General features: G+C 32.6%; 1 protein-coding gene across 1 annotated transcript; it reads right to left on the reverse strand.

Annotated features, from left to right (window-relative positions):
- Positions 1-383: 383 nt before the first annotated feature.
- Positions 384-22,122, reverse strand: LOC139486092 (glutamate receptor U1-like). Its single transcript, XM_071270794.1, has 7 exons — positions 21,967-22,122; positions 21,715-21,747; positions 16,095-16,286; positions 14,611-14,852; positions 7,022-7,113; positions 3,804-4,564; positions 384-1,431 (listed from the first exon to the last, which is right to left on the reverse strand). The coding sequence occupies exons 1-7, from the start codon at positions 22,030-22,032 to the stop codon at positions 1,366-1,368; spliced, it is 1,452 nt and encodes a 483-aa protein (XP_071126895.1). The 5' UTR covers positions 22,033-22,122; the 3' UTR covers positions 384-1,365.
- Positions 22,123-22,877: the final 755 nt, after the last annotated feature.

A 22,877-nucleotide genomic window follows, 5' to 3' on the forward strand; every position in this document is an offset into this window, starting at 1 on the left:
TTTAATCCCTCATTTTCTACATTTGAAAATGCCTGTACCAAATCAGGAATATGACAACTCATGTCCATTCGTTTTTGCTGAGTTTTGTCATTTGAGTTTGCCATGTGATTATTGACTTTCCGATTGGATTTTCCTGTGAGTTCAGTATTTTTGTCATTTTAGTTTTTACATATCGTCTCTTCACTTCAAAGTGTGGTAAACATAGATTATCACATATAAGTTTCTACTTTTCAGCAACCCCCCTTAATGTTGGTAATAAACATAATTGTATTTCACCATGGCTTTCTAACTTTGCAAAATTAATTCTTGAATTTTAATGCAATTTAGATTGCACATTAAGCGAAGAAACAACACCAACTATAAGAGTTAACAAGAATTACATATCTCCGTTAAACCTTTTATTAAAGTTATATTTTTCTGAAATACAGTTTATACATGTAACTCTATTGTGGTCAGTTTCTAAACTACACAGCTGAAGAATTTAAAAAGCTTCCCATACGACACACAAGAAAAGATCTCCTACACATTCAAAACAATTACAATCATCAATATTTTCAGCTACTTCGATTTACATTTAAAAATAAGCAAAACAGCTTATTAATACAAAGCCCTTCAAAGTCACACAAAAGTGAGGAAAGAAATAATAAAGTTAAACATGCAAGTAATATTTTTTATACATTATAACTATGCGTCATTTGACTTCCTAAAACGGAATGATAATGTGCTAAATGTGGTTCTAGTAAAATATTTATATATAGTTACAACTTCAGACAGGTTAAGTTATTGTAATAAAGTCAGAGTTTGTCATCTTTCCATTATAGTTCAACTAAATGACTATCTTTGTACGAATTATCAATTGAAATGCCTAAAAAGGGACAAACATGATTTAAAAATTATAACAATATCGATTTGAATACTTTTCAACTACAGATAATGGAAACACCTCTTTATAAATTGCGTTTATCCGAAAGGACTTTCCGCATTTTCCCTCATCAGGACCGTACATTTCAAATATCATATCGATAACATATTCTTAAACGCTCATTGAATCTTTAGACATCATAAATCTGATCGGGAGCAAATTCTAAATCATTATGGATAATTCACATCACTAATCTGTTATTAATTCTAACATACTACATTGAACTATTAAGCATTTGAATACGCTATGTATATATTGAATATTCGTATACTGTCCAGCGTAAATATCACGATGCACGTCAATCGGGAATCTTTACAAGTTAATACCTATTGCACTCACGTTTAGGGATATTACTTCATGGGACACGTCTGATATAAAGTTCTTTTGGAACACTTGTTTCACAAAGAACATAAGTCACAAGGGGGAAAAAGGCATACACACTATCACTGCATATCATTTGTTATGCTCTCGAAAGGTTGATCATCTCTTGCCGTGCCCCTCATCTTTTTCTGAAAATATAAAAGAAATAGTACATAATATATAACAATCAGATAACAAATATCAATTGATATTAATAAGCGCACGAAAATGTTATCCAGAGGCTGAGTCAGATTATTATTTTTAACATGGTTGACGGAGTAGTCCAAAAGTTACGCAGACATTAACGATATTGATAACATTAACGGTACCAATTTTCCTGTAATTAACAGTCAGACAGACAGCAACCCAATTACTCTATCATAAATCTAAATTCGAGTTTACAATGCAGTGTTTGTCTCTACTCTGTATGGTGAATATGAAGGGAGTATCTATAAAAAAAGCAACTGTACATAAATCTCCAGTTAGACCACGCAATGACTAAGCAGTAGTTTCTAATATTACAGGTCAGCTGACCACAAGTTACCAGCCATGGCAGTAACGGTTTATTTTCGCGGGTGTAAAATTTCGTCGTTTTCATTGAATAAGGTATACGAAATATATAAGCAGTTATTATTTTGGCGGATTGAAAACTTTTATCAATACCTTTGTATGTGTACTTTTAAATTGGCGGAATTTATTTTGGCGATTTTGTTCTATCCACGAAGATTTTCACCCCGCGAAAATAACACACTATACGATAGTTTAACTTCCACCAACTGTCTAAATCACAAATTGATAATATTTCAGGATATTGCAAATGACGTCGTTGACGAATGCCTGTACTAAGTCAGGAATATGACAGTTGTTGTCCATTCGTTTGATGTGTTTTATCCTTTAATTTTGTAATTTGATTACTAATAGGGACTTTCCTGTTTGAATTTTCCTAGGAGTTCAGAATTTTTATGATTTTACTTTTTAAATGTATTTCGGTCTTATTTTTTAACACGAATCGTACATCATATCATAGTTATACCTTATTTCTTATATAATTTTACTAAATGATGCAACTTTTACTATGTAACGATACCAACTACTTGTAGAAATGTATTCGTACTTTGACCTGTAGTGGTTAACTTTTATAAATTTTGACTTGAATGGAAAGTTGTCTCATTGGCACTCATACTACATCTACTTATAGCTATTGTATGTTTGTTTTGGTATATGTACCTGAAAACAAATTTAGCAAACTAGGTTACTCATATATATCTATATTTAAATCTGGGCTATAAATATAAAAAAATTATCAGTGCCGAAAATCGAAGTACCCGGAAAGAAGTATAATTCCTTGTCAATTTAGATCGTATTCAATCGTGGTTTAAAACACATCATTATATATCCTGATCTGCTTACTCTTCCGGAGCTCCTGAGATCACCCCCAGTTTTTGGTGGGGTTCGTGCTGCTAAGTTTTTAACTTTCTATGTTGTGTCTTCTTTACTATTATTTGTCCGTTTGTCTTTTAAATTTTAGCAATGGCGTTGTCAGTTTGTTTTCTATCTATGAGTTCGACTCTCCCTCTGGTATCTTTCGTCCCTATTTTTATGCCCCACCTACGATAGTAAAGGGGCATTATGTTTTCTGGTCTGTGCCTCCGTTCGTCCGTCCGTCTGTGCGTCCGTTCGTCCGTCCGTCTGTGCGTCCGTTCGTCCGTTCGCTTCAGGTTAAAGTTTTTGGTCAAGGTAGTATTTGAAGAAGTTGAAGTCCAATAAATTTGAAACTTAGTACACATGTTTCCCATGATATGATCTTTCTAATTTTAATGCCAAATTATAGTTTTGACCCCAATTTCATGGTCCACTGAACATAGAAAATGATAGTGCGAAGTTCAGGTTAAAGTTTTTGGTCAAGGTTGTTTTTGATGAAGTTAAAGTTACATCAACTTGAAACTTAGTACACATGTTCCCTATGATATGATCTTTCGGATTATAATTCCAAATTATAATTTTGACCCGAGTTTCACGGTCCACTGAACATAGAAAATGATAGTGCGAGTGGGGCACCCGTGTACTATGGACACATTCTTGTTTCAAAGAGTATTGATCAATTTTCAGAAAATACTTAATAGACCATTCTGCAACCTAGACCAAGCAACGAATTTGAGAACGAGAATGAGAGAAAAAAAGATAAAGCGTTTTGCAGTTAAAAAGAAATAATTTCATTCCAGAATATTTTTATAGTGATTTGTATAAAGCCGCGGAAACTGCTTCTCTTTATGATCAACTGTATCACTCGCTATGCAAATCTATTTTCACTAAAATCGCGTATTAAGTATGTTATGATAAGTTTCATAATTCCATGTGTTAAAATGAAAACGGAAAACGTAGACGAATTTTCGAGACGTTGATGATATATATTAAAATGTTTTCAATACGTGCACGTGATAAGAGACAAGGATTTGTACGTGTTATATTTTCGCAATTATTTATTTCACTTATACATATCTGAATAATCATAAATACTGACCTCAAACCTCTTTTCAAAGCAGATGTCGAAAATCAGAAGCCCAATGCTAATCAAGATACCAAGTAAAAGCAATATAAATAGACTCCCGATTTTATCGATAGATATCCCATCAGTCCTAAAAAAAAGTCCTGCCTGGAACTTCTTGTCCTCAAAGGAAGTGACGTACTTGATGTAATTGTCATCAAAATCGGTGTCACATTGATTTTTGTACCATTTACCAACCAGCTCTTCAAGAATACCATTTTCCTTCAGTGATACCAAAGCAACATCTAAATCATGACACGCTTTTGATTCCAATCCACACGCAAAGGAGTAAGACCCACGATATTTTGAATGATGTACAAGTACCAGGTCACAAGGAGGTTTTCCAGACTCTGTACGTGCATAAAGTTCTTCCGTGATAAAAACATAGTCACCTTTACTATCACGAACCCGTTTTACTCCCTCAGCTACGGTCTTTGGCATCTGATCTTTAGATTTCTTTAATTGTTTTCCAATCGCTTCGTCTGTCTTGTCTTTGGCATTTAAAGTGAAATATCGATATGTCATGCTGTTATAAGCAACTCCATATTCGATTTCAGATTGGAGGGGCAAATCTTCGAACGAATGGATTGGTGTTTCTAGGAGTTCATCGTCTCCACTACGGAAGACGCCAGCAAGGGAAGTTATGTATGAGGCAAAGATCAGGATAACAAATATACACCAAAAACATGTCAGCATCTTTGCAGAACGAGATGTACACGTTGATGGACTAAAACTGCCTGCAAAAATAGATACACAAAGAAGAAGAAAATAAGTCAGATTTTGTAATTCCCGGAATATCTTTATCTTTATGCAATAGAAAAAATACTAATTAATGTTCTATGGAAAGTATTTTAGTAGATTTCGGAATGTCTGGGAATATCTTTATCCTTAAATACAACAAAAACTATCAATTATTGTTCTCTGGAAAGTATTGTTGCCAAAAGATAAAGGCAACAGTAGCATACATGTGTTCAAAGGTCATAAATCGATTGAGAGAAAACGCATCCGGGTTATAAACTTAAGCCGTAGTTCGGCATAGTCACTTATCGCCTACATTAATGAAGGTCTAAACGCTATTGTTCATCATTTCTCGTTTTCGTTTTCCAATATGAAAAAGAAAAAAACTAATCGTATCTTCTGATTGATATTCTGCAAAAAGAATGATTCCAATTCATGGCCATTCATTTTCCTGACAGCGTTTTATCACAAACCGGGTGATAGAGTATGAACAAGAACGCTACGTACGGAATTGCCGATTATGATTTATCTGCAAATCAATGCATTACAATCTGCATTAAATCGGTTGAGAGAAAACTCATCCGGGTTACAAACCAAAGCCGTAGTTCAGAATAGTCACTTCTCGCTTACATTAGTCCAAAGTCATGTTCTTGTTCGCCCGTTCGCCCGTCTGTCCCGCTTCATGTTAACGTTTATGGTAGGGGTATGCCAAATTAAGATTTTTTACATCATTTTCACAGTCTAATGGACATATAATATGAAAGTGTGGATGGGACATCTGTGTTCTATGGACACATTGCCCCAGCTTGTCTTGCAAAACAGCCGCTGGACGTCAGAGTAATCTCTGACTAGAATCCACAGTACAACAAAAATAATATAAAACAATACATCTTTATCAAACAATTATCTACTATTCAATGCCAAACCAGCATTTGGGCTTACTACGATTGCATTTTTTCTTTAAAGAATTACATGAAAATAGTGCCAGTTAATCCTGGAAATTAAGACGAAATTTAAACGGCAACATTTAGGTGTGTGTTATAAGTGATAAATTATGAGTATCTGGGCAATTAAAAGCAAAATTAGGTCATATTAGATCATATTAGTACAGTTGATTGGTGAAGACGCGTTATACTAAGTCTGTAAAATTATTTTCTAGATCTATCAAAAACTATTGTAAATTACTACCGGTATGTGTATGAAGAATTTTAATGCTGCTTTTTTTTTTATTTCGCTAAAATGGCCAAATTTAAAATCATCAACAACGTCTATTTACTGACATTCACTTTTTCGCTTAAAATCTTATCCCATATTGGTACACAACTTGTACTTCAGAAAAAACTTCGCCCATCTTAACTACTGATGTTAGTATAATATACATAGTCTGGATAAACACTTATTTTTCCAACAACGTTATAACGGTAATTAATAATATATATGTTCCAGACCATATGAGTATTTGGACCGTACAAGTACGGTCCGGACCGTATACGTTTACCCGTACGGTCCGACCATACCCGTACGGTCGGACCGTATGAGTATACGCGTACGGTCCAGTACGAACTGACCATACATGTAATTTGATCATTTTGGTTAAATTAAAACAAGCGTTTATCACAATCTTTTTTTTTAGTTTAACATATTGTCATTGATAATTTATTACAATTAGATAGATAAAATTAACAATAAAATTAACGGTACCAATTTTCCTGCACGAACAATTGAAATTGAGTATTTGTTTAATTGTATATCCTATTTTGGTACTCTCGCTCAAGGTGACACAATTCAACCAACGTAATATTTTACACATGTTCATGGATGCAGTTATGTATGTTTTTTTGCATTTGCAAGTTTTGGTAAAGTTGCTAAATATTCTCAAACAAATGTCCTCCCACATTATGTTTACTTCCGATATCATTTATTTCAGTGATCAAAGTTCAATCAATGTACTACTGATCGACATGCTTAATACAAGATATTAACAGATTTAATTAGCGTGAAGTTTAAAAAAAAAGTTAAAATATAAAGTTTTTGTTTCAATTACATTTGAACTTTTTTTATGCATTTGTATCTAATAAACTTGACCAACTTTTAAATATTAGTCAGACCGTATGAGTATTTTGAAAAAGTACGCAAACGGTCCAGACCGTACGCGTACGGTTCAAATACTCAGACGGTCTGGAACATATATATTAGATCAATTGATTAACTATTACGTACGCAGTAGACTTCCGGGGTACTGAAAGCCTACGGAGGTCGTTCAATATACAATGCAGGGGTTTACACAGTTATAGTCAAAATGTCCATTTTTATGAAATTGATATTGAGTTGTAAAGCATCTCTGACACATAACAAATATTAGAACATCGAATCTCAAAATTTCATAATATGTACTTTTTTCTTCATTTGTTTTGTCTAAGAAAAAAAATATTTCTCATGATACAACAAATACCAACCTTGAAAACAAAATCTGTAAAACATGACGGGAAATCCACGAGTAATGTTCTTCTTAATGCTGTCAGTGCCATCTTCTTCCATTGGATCAAACCTGATAAAGAATTAATATTGAATAATTCAATAAAGGAACCGCGTTTGAACGTCTACTAAATATTCAGCCGAGAAATGTATGTCCGATATTGCTTATGATGCAATTTCCCGTTTCGTTTTTTAATTTTCTATTGACCTAGTTACTCGGCAGTGATTACCATACTCATCAATACTGATATATAAAATTGAGGATGGAAATGGGGAATGTGTCAAAGAGACAACAACCCGACCACCGAACAGACAACAACAGAATGTCACCAATAGGTCTTCAATTCAGCGAGAAATTCCCGCACCCGGAGGCGTCCTTCAGCTGGCCCCTCAACAAATATATATACTGGTTCAGTGATAATGAACGCCATACTAAACTCCAAATTGTACACAAGAAACTAAGAGTTAAAATAATACAAGACTAACAAAGGCCAGTCAAAGCAATTAAAGTCAGTATTTTTGGCCAAAATTTTGAGAAAATTGTTGAGGGATACAAAAATTAATTTTACAAGAATCTTGTACATCCAATATCATTTTGTTTTTTTCAAATTTCTGAGATACGTTTTTTTTCAATCATTTATAACCAAAGAATTGAAATAATATGCATTTTGTTTTCGAAACTGAGAAAAATCACAAAAAATACAAAATTGACAACATGGTAAATTTTACACAAAAATAGGTCAAAATATGATAAAACTTTCTTTAATTAACACCTACCTATAGTTTTTTTTTAAGTAAAATAAATTCAGATTGGTCTTCTTTATCTTTATAGAAAGTATGAAAATAAAGTTTAATTGTGGAATTATTTAAAAAGAAAGAAGTGCACCATCATATGATTTTTTCTTCACCAATTATTTTGTTACAGTCTTATTAATCCAAAAATCATGTTAAGAAAAAAGTTTAATTCTAGAAAGTTTTGGCTTCTCAGAGGTTTACATATTTAATGATTAATAATTTTGTTATTTCTGAACCAGATAACGACAGTACGAAAGCCGAGAAAGATCATTCAAAATTCAGAACTCAGAATTCAAAATTCAAAATTCAAAACTCAAAAATCCTTCATTATTCTATCATGATTACCCGCGCTTACGAAAGCTAACAAAGATCGCTCTTTACACTTTAAAATACTACTAAAAGCAATTTTAGAAAGTTTGTTAAGAACACACACCCATTGAAACAAGGCAAAGGGTCCGTTACACCTTCAAAGGGATACATCCAACGTTACTATTTGCTACCCTTGGTAACACAGCATTCTTGCCAGGAGCAACCCTCTATCAAGAAAATAGGAAAGAAAACTCAAGCCTTGAAAGTCGCTTCACTGAAAAGGAACGTTCACAATGAAAAAATTGAAATCATCGCCTTTTCGTAAAGTTTAAATATGTATGAAATATTTACCACTGGGGGTTGAACAAACAACAAGAAATCACTTATAATAACCTAGTTTTACAACGGAAGAATCTAGTTATTAAAATATGTATAAACAAAAGACAGATTTTGTGTATCGTTTATCAAATTCTGATCATTTTATGTTGGTATATCCACAAAATTTGTGTTAAGTTTTTGACGATTTTTCTTAAGTTATTTGGGAGTTACGGTCTATAAAGGCAAAAATAGTATACCGCTGTTCAAAAGTCATAAATCCATGGACAAAAAACAAAATCGGGGTAACAAACTAAAACCGAGGGAAACGCATGATTGACGACAGATGATACTTTTGGCTTTTACTTAAGGTCAAGGAACAGTAAATGGGCTATGTCATAGAGTTTGCTTAAAATTTGCATACAACCTTGGCTCGTTGAACTACAACTGAAAATCGAAAAAATAATACATTTATCTGTTTTATAATCTGAAAAATTGCAGATTGATTTCTTTTAATATGGGTGAATATTTGTATAGACAGCACATAAAATCGGCGAAAAACCTTCTAAAATTTGTCTTAAAATCGCCAAATCTGCAATTCCACTCCATAGATTTTTCTTAAAAAACTATATATTGTTGACAAATAAATTTCTGTTTTAATGATATAAAATAATAATAGGGTCACCGACTTCGTTTTTTGTCTAAATAATCAATTTGTTACCTTGTTGGTAGTGAAAAACGTCAAAAATCAACGTTTTACGGCCTGCAACGCGATAACGTTACGATTATTTCGACGTTTTGTTGGATATTTTCACAAAGAACGCAACTTTAAATGAAGTATACCGTAAAAACGAAGTCGGTGACCCTATCTTTATTTTGCATCATTATAACGAAAATTTATGTATGAACAACATATAGTTTTTTAAGAAAAATCTATGGAGTAGAATTAGAGATTTGGCGATTTTAAGACAAATTTTAGAAGGGTTTTCGCCGATTTTATGTGCTTTCTATACAAATGTTCACCCATTTTGTAAGAATTCAATCAGTAATATTTCAAATGATATATGAGATAAATGCATTATTTTTTCGATTTTCAGTTGAAGTTCATCGAGCCAGAGTTGTATGCCAAATTTTACTGAAATCTGTGACATAGCCCATTTACTGTAACTTGACCTTAATATGTAATTCCATTTATTACGAAAGCGTATTAGGGCCATCCTTTTTTATTTTATTTTTTTCAAATTGTCGACTTTAATCTTGGAATTATCAACTTTAACCTTGCACAATCCAACTCTAATCTTGGAATTATCAACTTTAATCTTGCACTTTCCAACTCTAATGTTGGAATTATCAATTTTAATCTGGGTGGAGGGGTTAACTTCGATTTTTTTTGGTAGGGATGTGCTATGTTTGTCTAAAACAATGTACCCATATTTATATAATATTAACTTATATATGGTACCTATAATTATATATTAAAAGTATGACCCGGCATGACATTTCCAGGCTTATGGAGGTAGAACTTCATTGTTAGAAAAATTATAAACATGATAAATATCGAGATTCAATGAAATACGTATGACTTCTGTTTTGCGGACGCTGAACTATACATTATATATAAGTTTTGAAGAAGTTCTACTTTATCGTTTGAAGTGAAAAATATTTGAATCTACATTTTAAATTGAAACACAAAAAATAAATTCTCTGCTATATAGATTTTATTTCATAAATGGAGTCTAAAATATATCCATAACAATTACACCGTATCAAAGTCATATATCAAAACACTTCAAAGTAGTTATAAACTGTTACGCGTCGCATACTATGTATAGAGACATGCATAATAAATCTAAAAATAAAGATAGAAGGAATTCTTAATGCCTACTTTTAAGCTAGAAAGTCGCTTCACTGAAATGGAACGTTCACAATGGAAAAATGCATTAAGTTTTTGACGATTTTTCTTTATGTTATTTGGGAGTTACGGTCTATGATTGACGAAAGATGACACGTTTGGCTTTTATTTATGTAATTCCATTTTTTACGAAAGCGTATGAGAATCATTGTATCTATATTACGTAATACAGTTTTACACAATTTGAACTGCTCTGTGTACATGTAATACAATGATCCGACTTTTGAATGCTTTATTATTATTATAGGTTAAGAAATGTTCATAACTTGATACACAAAAAAAAATCAAAATTCACTGCTCTATAGATTTTATTTCATAAATGGAGTCCGAAATATATCCATAACAAATGGACCGTATCAAAGTCATATATCAAAACACTTAAATGTAGTTATAAACTGTTACGCGTCGCATACTATGTATAGAGACATGTATAATAAATCTAAAATAAAAAAAGGAATTCTTAAAGCTTACTTTAACAAATTTTTAACTGATTTCATTTCAACAAGTTTAAATCTTATGTTCTAAAATAGAGCTACAAAATAAACAAAATGCTCTGCTCTATATATTTTCTTTCATAAAAGGAGTCTGAAATATATCAATAATAAATGCACCGCACTTAATGAATATATGAGTACACCAAGACTTATAAACTGTTACTTGTCGCATACTTTGAATAGAGACATACATGATCAATCTAAATTAAAAGACAAATTGAAAAAAAGGAATTCTTAAAGCTTACTTTGACAAATTTTAAACTAACTTCGTTTCAACAAGTTTAAATTATATATGCATTTATCAAAGTTGTACAAAAGTCGAACATGTAAGAATGTTGTTGCTGTTTATAGTTAACACGTGTTTAGTTATTTATAGTAAGGTCGGTTTATATGGGGTTTAAGGTTTCATGCACGAGTGAATTCATGTAGTTTAAAGTCATTCGAGCCATTTCAGTTAAAGTGACCAGTAGCACTTTTCAAAATAAATAATACAATAATGTTATATTATTTATTGTCAGATTTGCTGACCTTTAGTGTGCGGTTATCAGCACCAGCTGAGAAGGTTCGGTGCATTTACACAAAAACATTGATTTCATTATACATATACGAATAATAAATGTGCACTTGTCTCTGCAATTGGCGTCTCCCATGTGAGAGTTTGTGGTTATTTTATAAATATTTTATATTCGTTTGAGTTTACGAATTAGGAATTTAAGTTCTAAAATAGAGCTAAGCATTGTTTGTATTGTAGCAAATTTAATTCTTTGAGATTTTATTCAAATACGCTATTAAACATTACTAAGACCCAATAAATACAATAATTTTGTATTTTATAAATAAGTGCCTTCAATAAATAGAAGTCGTCATAGAACAGTCTCTAGTATATATTTGTTTAGGGCCAGCTGAAGGACGCCTCCGGGTGCGGGAATTTCTCGTTGCATTGAAGACCTGTTGATGACCTTCTGCTATTGTCTGCTCTATGTTCAGGTTGTTGTCTCTTTTGCACATTCCCCATTTCCATTCTCAATTTTATCATTTTCATACCGGTATTCGAAATGACTCGTTTCATTGCTATTACAAAAAATATGTCATAATAACAGTGTACGTATAGGCGCCAGGGGCAAAAAGAGGACAACATTATGCCCCCACCCATTTTAAGACAAATTTGAAACTAAAAGATGAAAATGAAAGAGAACAATCACTAAATCTAAGATTATAACATAACATAGAAAACAGTTTTTTTTTCTTGTCACTATCAAAAGTTTGCCTCCACCCCTTTTCAACACAACCTTTTTTTCAAATTATCCATTCTTATAAATGGCATATTTCTTTACGAAGGTATACACAGACAGACGTGCCGCCGGAATAATATCAGCTAAAGCGGAGGGGACATTAATGTTAACGCTTGTCCGTCCGTACGTCCGTACGTATTCATGGGAAAATTTACAACTTTATTTTGCCTCAAACAAATACTATGAAACTTATACACAATACCACACTGAGATCACTTTCACCGGTCGAGCCCATTTATAAGTTGTATAATGTTTAATTTGTCGTCTACGCGCTCTAACTTTAATTGCCTCAACAAAATGTTATGAAAGTTACATACAATGCTTATTTCCACTTCACCAATGAGCAAACGTCATACCACATAGCAAATCATATAAAACCCCGATGTCATTATATATGAAAAAGAGGACTGCTTCAAATGCCATCAGCACCACTGAACCAAAATGTACATATGATACATATGCGAATACTTAGTATGTTCCAGAGAGGTATACAGCCGATAAAAACATAAATTAAAGCTGTTACTCCGGGAATATATTCGCATAGGAGTATTTTCACCTAATTTGACATAAAGCTTGTTCTTTTTATCTTTATTATACAAAAAGTTTCTGAAGCCTGTTGTACTCGTCGTTTAATTGCTATTTTAGGAGGGAAATGATAACTTTATTTGGAAATGTTATTTTTAAGTTCAAATCTTTTTTATTGTTACTACCAGAAAGTTTTCTTGTGAATTTTTAACTTATAATGTCTTTGCTAAAACAGAACCAACATTGAAAGATCAAAGTTTTCAGTGTTAATTTAGAAGTTGATATTTTGACGCTAGATTTCCCAATGATAGCAATGAAAAATCCGAAAACCCTGGGTAAAATTGATATCCAGGAACATTGCAAAACATTTTCATCAGTTTCAAAGGCGGATTCGGGTTAAAGAAATAACAGAAATAAATAAATAAATAATCATTTAAAAAGAATTTGAAATTTTATATTACAATCAAATATAGTTTGTTAAAACTATGTAAGCATCCTCTACAATGAAAGAAACACAATGCGAAATGCTTAATTTCTTACTGCATAAAACTCTCAATGTGTTTCCTGTGTGGATAAAAAAAAAACGCTACGATCTCCATTCTTCGCCTGCCTATTCTTTTAATATACACCTGACAATAATTCTAATTCACTACAACGAAAAGTGGACGACATATTTTTTGTGTTGTATAAATGAGGATGGTGCACATTATGTATGTGCCTGTCCCAAGTCAGAAGCCTGTAATTTGGTGGTTGTCGTTTTTTGCTGTATATCAAATTTGTTTTTTCGTCTGAATTATTTACATTTGTCATTTTTGGGCCTTTTATAGCTGTTTATGTGATATGGGTTTTACTCATTGACGAAAGTTGTTAATTTCTGAGTCATTTTAGTCTCTTGTGGAGAGTTGTCTCATTGGCAATCATACCACATCTTCTTATTCCTAAATTATGAAAGATTCTCAAGTCATGAAAAGAAGAAGAAAAAAATCGAATAAGGATTGAAGTGACACTCGTCATATCTCTCTCCCGGAGTAAAAGTGATAACAAAAAATGTTTCACTTGTCTGACATGATGTCGGCACATACATGTATCCTTTGAAAAGTGTTACAATGTTTGTCTGTGTACTATTATATTATTAATCTACGGTATATTTTATCAGATCAGTTGATCAGATTAAGATAATATTTATTGTGTTTGGATTGCAACTGCAATAAAACAGGATTATCTTTCTTTATTTGCGAGTTCTGAGTTCTGAATTATGAATGATCCTTATCGGATTTTTACTTGGAGCAGGTCATCTACTGAACCTACGCTATATTCAACGAGCAGAAAGCAAGGAACACATCCTGTGTAAGACTCCAAATTAACGTTCCCATTTCGACAGGTCAAAAGCACACAATGTTGTATAGATCTTAAATTAATTTTTGTCTTTTTTCATTTACATCCTCTTATAATCTTAAATATTATTTATTCTTCGTCCCGTCTCCGCCACTCTATTATTTTTCATTTTAAAACCCATCGGATGATCTTGACCCTCAATCTGTAGTTGCATACGTTGTTATTACATAAACAACACAACGGGTGCTACTTGTGAAGCAGGATCTGTTTACCTTTCCGGAGCACCTGAGATCACCCCTAGTTTTTGGTGGGGTTCGTGTTGTTTATTCTTTAGTTTTCTATATTATGTCATTGTGTACTATTGTTTGGTTGTCTTTTTTCATTTTTAGCCATGACATTGTCAGTTTATTTTCGATTTATGAGTTTGACTGTCCCTCTGGTATCTTTTGTTCCTCTTTTTCAAAGCACTCGTGTAAAATGACACCTCAAAGACAATTTCCTATAGGTTTTTAGTTTGACTTTTTTCGACCTGAACTTACTTTTCAATCATACAGCCCTTCATATCTACGTCAATGACATACAAAAAATCTTACTGTAGAATGATTCCGTATAGTAAGGAAACAATGGCATAGGAACAAATAACAGCAATCCATACTCCAGTCGTAAAAGGTTTGAGAAAGCTTAGTAAACCCGTCCATCTCTTCCAGGATATACCATTAGCAGTAGGTTTTTTCATAACAATAGATAGTCCAGAGTCTAGTATTGGCTGGGAAAAATGTACTGCATTTGCTCGTTGGACTGTAACGGTCAAGCCCGCTGCTGCTATATCAGCTTTCTGGAATAAAATACATAAAAAAACGATAATTGAATTTGTTCGTTATATAGCGGATCAATATATGGCGTATAGAGCGTTTCCTCACGTATTTTAATCACCAAATAAGAGATATCTTTCTTCTCACAAAGTAACGATTCGTTACTTTACTACAAAAAAAGTAAAATCATTAAAATACCGAACAGTGAAGAAAATTCAAAACAGAAAGTCCCTAATCAAATGTCAAAATCAAAAGCTCAAACACATCAAACGAATGGATACCAACTGTCGTATTCCTGACTTGGTACAGACATTTTCTTATGTAGGAAATGGTGGATTGAATTTGTTTTTATAACTAGCTATACCTCTCATTTGTATGACAGTCGCATCAAATTGGATTTTATTGACAACGACGCATGAACAAAACACACAGATATAATGGGTAAAAAGAATCGAAATTAGGGGTATAACAGTCAGGACCTCTTGTTAGAACTTGACTACCGCACAGCGCAAGTGCGAAGTGAAATCGCGAAGCAAACGTGCACTGGGAGGTAAAGACACGTATTAACTGATTTCAGTGATTTGTAAAGAATAAATTAGATACACCCAAATATTTAACAATTATCAATAATTATTTGATTGACAGCTGTTAAGAACGCATATTCCCGTTCCCCGAGATAATTGTCTATCAATGTCACGATTCGATAAAAGAGAGACGAAAAAAACCAAAGGGACAGTTAGACTCATAAATCGAAAAGAAACCTACAACGCCACGGCTAAATCAAACAGACAAACAATAATAGACACAACGAAGAAACTAGAGAATAAGCAACACGAACCCCATTTAAAAACTTGGGGTGGTTTCAGATGCTCCGGAAGGGTAAGCAGATCCTGCTTCACATGATAACTTCGGCACAAATTCAACGGTTAACTAGTTTATGAGCCTGCGGTCAACAATCAATGACTGAAATGTGTTTTTGTTTGTCGATAATACGTAATAGATTAGTTCTATAGTTTCCCATATATATACAACTCGTCTAAACATCAACCCAACAATGTTAAATCTGTAAAGTGGTCGTGCGTTATCTTTCCTCGTCAGTTTTAATCTAGCGGCGCACTACAGTACATGATATATAAGGCATGGAGATGTTATTGTTACAGATCAGCTCAATTATCTGTAGTAAAGGATCCTACAAACTAATGTAAGATATATATATATATATTACTTTTTTTTTTTATTTATATCACCGCATTAAATATACTTACTTTATTTACAAGCTCTCCTATCATCCCGGTCCAATTTCCGGTGTTATCTAACGTACCATATCTGCTATCTTGCACGTGCGTCAGGGAAAATGTGGCACTCATCATTGGACCTATTTTGTCCAGAAGGTCTGGTAAAAGACCAACAAACTTTCTGCTACTACCATCACCTTGAGACATTACAAGTGGTGGATTCTGTAAACAATATTTAAATGGTTTTGAAATGATGGATACCTTTTTAAAAAAAATGATGGACCCTTTCACCAACAACGATACAATAATGCAATATGCTTTATTTCAAAAACACTCCGTCGTATTGACATGTGAAACAAGAGGTAAATTACAAAATTCAATCACATACAATTAAAAAAAAACAAAACAAAACTTAGAAATGAAATATATAGAAAATTACTTTACTTTATATTATAATAGGCCATATACATGATATACATACAAAAAGAATTGAACGCTAATGTAAAACTTGGAATTTTCAAATCGATTTTTAAAATGTGCACTTTATTATAAAAATTAGTCCCAGTTGTTATCAGGGTGGAACTATTTTCCCCAAGTGTTTTCGTTTGGCTGTTTGTGATGTATAAATACGCAGTCAGGTCCATCCGTATTGGAACGTTATATCCAATGAAGATATTCTGAAAAAAGAAATCACCAATTAAACAACATTTCAACTGACTCCATTTTCAGAAAACGACATCTGAAACACACATTAACTTGCAGCTACCGCTTTACAAGCAGAACCAAATACAATGAAAGTCCTAACTATTTATTGGTTTCCGAAGCTACACAAAACACCTTACAAATATAGATTTATTTCGTGTTCAAGCCATTGTTCCATTACTAAATTGTCTATTCTTTTTACCAGCACACTTGGTACAATCAAAAACCTGATAATAAATTGTTCAAATAAGGCCTTCGAAAAACAGTGGAATTAATTACCTTTGTAGGGTCAAGAACTCGTTGGAAGTACATGCTTATACTGGTCGTTTTATATCTGTTCAAAGTTTTCATTTTTCTACCCTGTATACCACATTGCCTCATATTCTCATTAAGAAAAAAATCACACACCTAATTAAATGGACATTTAAAAAGTCAGAATGTGGTATATATAGGATCAAACGCTTTTAGATCATAATTTAGCAATGTTTAGTAGCAATAAACAAAAAAACACTATGTCACTTGGACCTGCTTTGAAACTATTTATGCCCTTGAATTTTTACTAGATAACATGTTTGGTCGCTTTGGGGATTTCGTATATCGTCAGGTTATCGGAATTCCATTGGAAACTAACTGTGCACAACTTATTGAAGACCTCGTCTTGTATTGCTATGAATTACAACTTATGACAAAAATAAGCAAAGACCCATCAAAACAACATCTGATAAACAAATTTAATAATACTTTTAGATATTTGGATGCTATTTTGACTCTCAATACTGACGACTTCAGTACGTATACTAAAGAAATTTATCCGGTTGAACTTACTTTAGATAAAGCTAATACTAACAATGACCACTGCCCTTTTCTCGCTCTTGATATCTATATCACTAACGGAAAGCTGAATACTACAATTTATGATAAAAGAGATGATTTTTCATTTCCTATCGTTAATTATCCATTTTTAGATGGTGACGTTCCATTGCCACCATCTTACGGTGTTTATATATCTCAACTTGTACGATTCGCTCGTGTATGTAACAATGTTTTAGTTTTTAAAGAGAAAAATTTATGTTATACTGATAAATGATTACACAAGGGTTTTCAATATCACAAACTAGTCAAAACATTTACTAAATTTTATCATTGGTATAAGGACATCATTCGTAAATATAGCTCAACATGCAGACTTCTTATACGTTCAGGTATTTCACATCCATTTTTTATGGAAATATTCTTTATAATGCACAGTATTCACCCCTTAAATTAACAAAACCTTTGAATAGACTTATTAAGAAGGGATATGGTTACGATACTGTTGTCAGGTCATTAACAATTGCATATTTTAGCGTTAATATTGATTCACTTATGGGGTCTTTACATCGGAACTAAACTTTATTCATAAACCAGTTGTTGGCATGAAACAGGTTATGTTCTTCTAATACATGTTATGATTGCATGATACTAAACCCCTAACGGGAAGGATTGTGCCTGATGTTCATATAATGAAATCATAATCTTTCAGTCAGTTTAATTGAAGTCTGGAGCTTGCATGTCAGTTAACTGCTAGTAGTCTGTTGTTATTTATGTATTATTGTCATTTTGTTTATTTTCTTTGATTACATCTTCTGAAAACAGACTTGGACTTCTCTTGAACTGAATTTTAATGTACTGATTGTTATGCATTTACTTTTCTTCATTGGCTAGAGGTACAGTGTATTATTATTATTATTATTTACAGTGCTTATATAGCGCTTATCTAAATAAACATTTACTGTAAGCGCTTTACAATGCATATAAAAAAACAATGATACAAACCATCTCACGGTGTTTATATATCTCACTTGTATATTTGTATCATTGGTTTTTTATATGCATTGTAAAGCGCTTAGAGTAAATGTTTATTTAGATAAGCGCTATATAAGCACTGTAAATAATGATAATAATTATTATAATTCTTTATCTATCAATATTCATAATAAAAAAATCCTATGATTTTTTTCGAAAACTAAGGATTTTCATATCCCAGGTATAACCATATTTTTCATATACCATATATATAACTTTTCGGAATTGCGGGTCCACAATGCTTTTTACCTTTGTGCTTAATTTCTGTTTTGATCTGAGCGTTACTAATGAATCTTATATAGACTAGAGTCATCAGGGTTATATAAGTATTAAAAGTGTGAAGCCCCCTTTGGGGCCTTATCCTTTCTCCTTAAAAGAAAAACAAATGTTTGTCGTTTGCTATAATTCTAATGTTGCAAAATAATAACATTTACAATTGAGAATGGAAATATGGGGAATATGTCAAAGAGACAACAACTCGACCATATAAAAACACAACAGCAGAAGGTCATCAACAGGTCTTCAATGTAGCGAGAAATTCCCGCACCCGGAGGCGTCCTTCAGCTGGCCCTAAACAAATATATACTAGTTCAGTGATAATGAACGCAATACTAATTTCCAAATAGTACACAAGAAACTAAAATCAAAATGATACAAGACTAACAAAGGCTAGAGGCTTCTGACTTGGGACAGGCGCAAAAATGCGGCGGGGTTAAACATGTTTGTGAGATCTCAACCCTCCCCCTATAAACACGTTGGAATGCATGTTGTTCAGATTTAATCAGTTATTCTCATCAACTGATATTATTGTTTTAGAAAAACTAGCAAGATTTATTAAACATGTATTATCAATTGTAGTCCCTCCTGGTTAGTTAAATTGTGTTTAGCATACACAATTAAATGAAATGTCTTTTTCCAAATTTTTTACGCATGCACTATTATCGTATTATAATTGTTTACTAATTCCTCTGTAACTATGTATGTTTATGAGAATAAAATATTCGTATTCGTATTCGTCGTATTTGTTTTCCGTTGAGCAACAAAAACTAAATCAATCAATCAATCAATGAATCAATTTTTTTCTCTTAAATTGTTTCGTAATAAGTTAGACAATTACTTTTTATCATAACGGACATTTACATTTTTTTTATTCTTTGCTTGAACCCTAGAAACCCGAGATCCCTCCGTTTTTCAACGGTGCTTGTGGTATGAGCACTAATTTTCCTTTCCAGTTTTGGTCTGTTTTTGTGGGGGTCTATTTTTCGCAGAAAAAGAATAAACGGGTATCATATTATATTAGTAAACTAATGTTATTGTAATTTCGATTGGTTAAAAGCAAAAGCACATTACATACATAGACGGATCCAGGGGATGGGGCCTAAGGACCCGGCCCCCCACCTTTCGTGGGAAAAATGTAATTGATTATATAGGGAATCATTGAAGCATGACTGGAGCGGCCCCCCCTTAAAGACAGTCAGCGCCCCCCACCCTCCTTAGAAAAAGTTCTGGATCCGCCACTGAGCCATAAGTAAACATGTCCTATTAGTAATGAATATTTACTAAATGAAATTATATAAACACAAGGTCGAAAGAAATAAAGAGAGGACAATAGCCTATGCGATGTCGCCTCTTGTTAAGGTCTTACCCCTACGTGAGGAAAGACCTTATTGTTTTTCTAAATTTTTTTCTCTTTTTTTTTCTTTTTCTTTTTTTTCTTCCAACATTTTTTTACATGCCCGGCTATTGTTTCTGTTAAAGTTATTGAGACCAAATATGGACCATCGATCGACCTCACCAAGATGTATTACCAAATGACCCTGTTAAGGATTTCATCATCCCCTTAAGGAGTGATCTCCCTTTTATTTATTTTTTTAACATGGCCCCCCTCGTTGGTTTTAAAGATACATGACCTTAATTGGAAAAAAATATAGATATCATCATGAAGTATTACCATGTGAGGCTGAATATGATTTCATCGTCCCCTATGAGAGTTATAAACCCTTGAAACAATTTCTTTTCTTTGCATTTTTCTCAAAAAGTATAAGAGATAGAATCGATTTGAAAACGGCAACATGTACAGGAACAGATGGCAATGTTAATGAACAATGTATAATCATTTTGTTATTAACCCTAATGAGGAGTTATTCCCCTTGAAAAATTTTACATAATTTTAGAAAAATTGTATTTCATAACCAGAAGTCGTAGAGACTTGGGAACTTAATCAATAATCTTTAATTCATGTGACCTTTAATATGCAGTCAAGGTCAAAGGTCACTGAGTGCACAAAAAAAAAAATACACTGCAATTTCAAGCTTACATATTAGGAAAACGATAAGACTTGGCTGCATACATACAGCGTATAAAATGTTTCTCTCGACGAGCTCTACATTTTATATGATAAGTCCAAAAAGTCCGACTGTCTGTTCAAAAGTTACAACGGGATGATTCTTAAAAGTGAAGTATTTTGCGTATATCTTTTTAAAGGTAACATATATCAACCTACTATAAACTGCAAAGATGATCAGTAATTCAAGACCGTCAATTTGAGGTCTATGTCCGGTCATGATGAAATGTCATCTTGACCTTCACAGTATACTTTGACCTTTTACGATAGGGATGTTGTATATCAAATGAATGGTCATGATGTGTAAATTTGAAATAACAAATTCCCAACCTCAAAAAATTGGTTGGATTGGGTTATTAAGTGCAAAAATCAAACTTTTTAGAACATGTCGTTGTCGCATATAAAATGAAAGCTAATCTAGCCTGTGTTACATATATCATACTTGCGATCTCAAATATGTAGGCGGATAAGGCCATTAAGTGTAAAAAGCGAAACGTTTCAGAAGGTATGCTTGTCGTATATCAAACGAAAGGTCGTACAAAGAACATTACGAAAACATCACTTTTATAGAAAGACCTTTCAATTGTTTTTTTTACAAACAATTGGGGTACTAGTATATTGTAATAATATGCGCCTTTGTCTTCGAAAGCTTTTCTAATGATTCAGTATAGATTTCTAGTTCATTATTTTGTTTGTTTTTCGGTTGCTGTTTCATTGCGGTATTTCTTACTTTGTATTGCAAAAATAGGTCACACTTACCAGAATTGTAGTCACTCGATAATCAGTCAAACCCTGTGAAAAATTACAAAAAACTAGATTATTTGGAAATAAACACGATAAAAAAAAAAAATTAACCACTCCAGATACAATTGCAAAAAGGAAAAGACCACCGAAAGGGGCGTGATATATACCCTAAGGTTATACGCTTGCTATATAAAAAGATAAATGTTCAATATTATCCTTGAAATGATATAATAAAATAAATCAACAAAATTTAGAAAATATCCTTACCTCGGTCGCAGAGATGTAAAAAACAGAGACGAGTAAAAACGCTGTGTTTTCATACCACCTGTCCATGTTTAAGCAGTCACACTTATGTAATTATTTATTGACACACAAATATATAATTCCCACAACCAAACAATTATAATATATCCATATGTCGTTATTTAAATTCATAAGCGTATCTCTTATTAATAGACAATCACATGCATGTTACGAAAAGGTATTTTCTCGACTTTGAGGTTGACAAATTATACTTTAGATGTGGTGACTGTGTCAAAACATTGACTATCGAGTTCAACAGGTAAAATTAAATTTGAGTGATTTTAAGCATGTATCCTACGCACTTCTTGTTTATGAGAACTAATACAAAAAATATTGAATAATCATTTTTTGATATCATTGCCTGTGGTTATATAACTGAAAAGGGGAACATCTTAGCGGGAAACGATTTTGTTAAGAATGCATTTCTGAAACAAAATCAAATACTAGTTATAAGCCAGTTTTTTACTATTTTGATTACGATATTAATCTGTCAATCCACTACTGACCCTCGTCCTGAAAAGTCATGAAATATTTGTCACTAGACGTAAGACAATCAACATTCATTCAATCTCTGCATATCCGCACAAAGTTGGTGAAGTCTCAATACTAGGCTTTTGTGATTGTCCTGAATCATGAGCCTGTAATTCAGTGGATATCGTTTGTTTATGTGTTGCATATTTGATTTTCGTTTGTTTCTCTACGACAATACATTTTTATTTAGAAATTACCGATAAAATATAGTAGATAAAAATTATATCAGAGCAACAATGCATAATTGTTTCTTTTACATTCTGGTTTTTTTTAATAAGGTTGATGTTGATTTTAATTTGGTAGGTAGACTTATATTAAATGCCCTAAACGTAAATATACGGGGT

This window comes from Mytilus edulis, chromosome 8 (genome assembly GCF_963676685.1).
Source record: "Mytilus edulis chromosome 8, xbMytEdul2.2, whole genome shotgun sequence".
NCBI classification, from domain to species: Eukaryota; Metazoa; Mollusca; class Bivalvia; order Mytilida; family Mytilidae; genus Mytilus; species Mytilus edulis.

Excerpts from the sequence above, each read along its gene's own strand:
- LOC139486092 (XM_071270794.1), bottom strand. The coding sequence starts at position 22,032 with ATGGACAGGTGGTATGAAAACACAGCGTTTTTACTCGTCTCTGTTTTT. Across the intron at positions 4,565-7,021 it reads TTACAGATTTTGTTTTCAAG|GCAGTTTTAGTCCATCAACG; the intron begins GTTGGTATTTGT and ends CTATTTTTGCAG. Across the intron at positions 1,432-3,803 it reads GCTTTGAAAAGAGGTTTGAG|AAAAAGATGAGGGGCACGGC; the intron begins GTCAGTATTTAT and ends TTATATTTTCAG.